This window comes from Camponotus floridanus, unplaced genomic scaffold, assembly GCF_003227725.1.
Source record: "Camponotus floridanus strain SB8 unplaced genomic scaffold, Cflo_v7.5 scaffold161, whole genome shotgun sequence".
Classification (NCBI taxonomy): domain Eukaryota; kingdom Metazoa; phylum Arthropoda; class Insecta; order Hymenoptera; family Formicidae; genus Camponotus; species Camponotus floridanus.
The window spans coordinates 292,348-295,573 of NW_020229283.1; the positions used below are offsets into that span (position 1 = coordinate 292,348).

The window sequence follows — 3,226 nt, forward strand, 5'->3', positions numbered from 1 at the left end:
TTGTAACGACAGAGCGAGTAGTATAGTTTCTATTGAGTTGTGATCTATGCTCCGATATTCTCGTCTTTAGCATTCTCGAAGTTTGGCCAATATATGAAGCGTCACAATCCGAACAATTAATTCTATAAACTACATTGGTTTTTTGGTTAGAGGGAATGTAGTCTTTATGTACTTTAATGAACTTGTTTAATTTATTTAGGCTGGTATAGGAAAGTTTGATGTCAAAGTTCTTTGTGACGCTTCTAAACCGCTCAGTGAAGTTTGGCAAGTATGGGACTGTGAAAAACGTAGAAGAATCTTTCAACGTCCCAAGATCACCGCGATCACGACTCATAAACAAAAATCTAAGTCGTTGGCTTATGACTTCAAATATGAAGCTCAAGGGATAGCAATTGTCTAAAAGGATTTTGACAATACGGTCAAGATTCTTATGGTGAAAACTTGGATGCGACAAAGAGAAAACCCTGTCCACGAGACCGATTATAGTGCCTTTCTTTTGGCAAAGTGGATGTTGGGAATGATAATTTAGATATCTGCCCGAAAATGTGGATTTTTGGAACCAGTCAAATATTAAAACGTTATTTTCAACTATTATGGTTACGTCTAAAAAATTAATTTTTCTGTCAACCTCTAATTCAAAAGTAAATTGTAATCTGTCATAAAAGGAGTTAAAAATAGAAAGAGTCGAGTCGATGGAGTCAGAAGGGACCGTCATTAGAATATCGTCAACGTATCTAAAATATAACCGGGGGGTGAATCTTAAAGTATTCAAAGCTTTCTCTTCTAAGTCCTGTAGCACTATGTCAGCAATAATCGGCGATAAGGGAGATCCCATAGGAGTACCGAAAGTTTGCTTATAAATAATGTTGTTAAAAGTAAAAAACGTAGAGTTTAAAACAAATCTGACTGCACTCAAGAACTCAGATTCAGGCAAATCACACACATCACGTATAAAACTCCATCTGCTAGAAACGCTAGAAAGAGCTAAATCCGTGGGAATGTTCGTAAACAGGGAAATCGCATCCAACGAGATCAATAAAGAGTCGTCATCCAAGTGAACATCGGCCAAATTCTGCACCAAATCGAAACTGTTATTTATATGACTAGAGGCAGTAGGAAAGTTCTTGATCATGATCTTGTGTAAAAATAAGGCAAGAGAATAAAGAGGGCTATTGATGGAAGAGACAATGAGTCTGAAAGGAATGTTGATCTTATGTATTTTAGGCAAACCATAAGCTCTAGGTAAGATGCCATCGGTAAATAGGAGAGATTTATAGGTAGTATTAGAGATGTAACCATGGTTTTTCCATCTGGATAGTAGCTCTTTCAGGTTGGAAATTAGTTTTTTAGTAGGATCTTTGTTGATTATTGTATAAGTGTTCTCATCCCTAAGTAAATCACCAACTTTGTTCAAATAGTCGAATTTATCAAGAGCCACCGTGACATTACCCTTATCAGCCCGTGTGAGGATGAGATCTTTGTTGTTCTGGAGAAAATTTTTAGCAGTCAGGTAAAGCCGTGTCAACCAATCATTATGTGAATTCCTAGGAAACGAATAAGACGGAATATTTTTAATGATGGATTTTAATTTTTCTCTGATGGGAATTCTAGATGCAGGAGAAAGCTTCCGGAGATTGCATTCAATGTGTTTGATAAATTCGATCGTTAGGATTGGTGTATTGATGTGAGGTAAGCTAAAATTCTCACCCAATTGCAAAAAACACTGGATTTCAGGAGGGAAGTTCACCATGGATAGATTGACAAACCATTTCTCATTGATCACATTCAGATTAGTAAATGAGTTAGAAAATGTGCCTCTAGTCATATAAATAACAGTTTCGATTTGGTGCAGAATTTGGCCGATGTTCACTTGGATGACGACTCTTTATTGATCTCGTTGGATGCGATTTCCCTGTTTACGAACATTCCCACGGATTTAGCTCTTTCTAGCGTTTCTAGCAGATGGAGTTTTATACGTGATGTGTGTGATTTGCCTGAATCTGAGTTCTTGAGTGCAGTCAGATTTGTTTTAAACTCTACGTTTTTTACTTTTAACAACATTATTTATAAGCAAACTTTCGGTACTCCTATGGGATCTCCCTTATCGCCGATTATTGCTGACATAGTGCTACAGGACTTAGAAGAGAAAGCTTTGAATACTTTAAGATTCACCCCCCGGTTATATTTTAGATACGTTGACGATATTCTAATGACGGTCCCTTCTGACTCCATCGACTCGACTCTTTCTATTTTTAACTCCTTTCATGACAGATTACAATTTACTTTTGAATTAGAGGTTGACAGAAAAATTAATTTTTTAGACGTAACCATAATAGTTGAAAATAACGTTTTAATATTTGACTGGTTCCAAAAATCCACATTTTCGGGCAGATATCTAAATTATCATTCCCAACATCCACTTTGCCAAAAGAAAGGCACTATAATCGGTCTCGTGGACAGGGTTTTCTCTTTGTCGCATCCAAGTTTTCACCATAAGAATCTTGACCGTATTGTCAAAATCCTTTTAGACAATTGCTATCCCTTGAGCTTCATATTTGAAGTCATAAGCCAACGACTTAGATTTTTGTTTATGAGTCGTGATCGCAGTGATCTTGGGACGTTGAAAGATTCTTCCACGTTTTTCACAGTCCCATACTTGCCAAACTTCACTGAGCGGTTTAGAAGCGTCACAAAGAACTTGGACATCAAACTTTCCTATACCAGCCTAAATAAATTAAACAAGTTCATTAAAGTACATAAAGACTACATTCCCTCTAACCAAAAAACCAATGTAGTTTATAGAATTAATTGTTCGGATTGTGACGCTTCATATATTGGCCAAACTTCGAGAATGCTAAAGACGAGAATATCGGAGCATAGATCACAACTTAATAGAAACTATACTACTCGCTCTGTCGTTACAAATCATAGGCTGCAATACGGTCATGATTTTTGTTGGGACGACATTAAAATTCTGGATGAAGCTCCTTTTTTCAATAGAAGATTAATTTCTGAAATGCTTTACATCAAGAGACAAAAGAATGGTTTAAATTTACAGACAGACACAGAAAATTTACCGTCTTTATATCATGATATTATAAACAAGCTACCGAAAATTTGAATGTCATGTTCGGGTATATATACCAGCCTTCTCATCGGCATTTCTAACAGTAACTGTTTCTCATGTTGAACCTTATTGTTTCTCTCCATCTATCGTATTATCGTT

The 3,226-nt window shown here is 36.3% G+C and overlaps 1 protein-coding gene across 1 annotated transcript; it reads right to left on the reverse strand.

Annotated features, from left to right (window-relative positions):
• Positions 1–623: 623 nt before the first annotated feature.
• Positions 624–1,750, reverse strand: LOC112637405. Its single transcript, XM_025407133.1, has 2 exons — positions 747–1,750; positions 624–630 (listed from the first exon to the last, which is right to left on the reverse strand). Exons 1-2 carry the CDS (start codon positions 1,748–1,750, stop codon positions 624–626), a joined length of 1,011 nt encoding a protein of 336 aa, XP_025262918.1.
• Between the last annotated feature and the right edge of the window lie 1,476 nt (positions 1,751–3,226).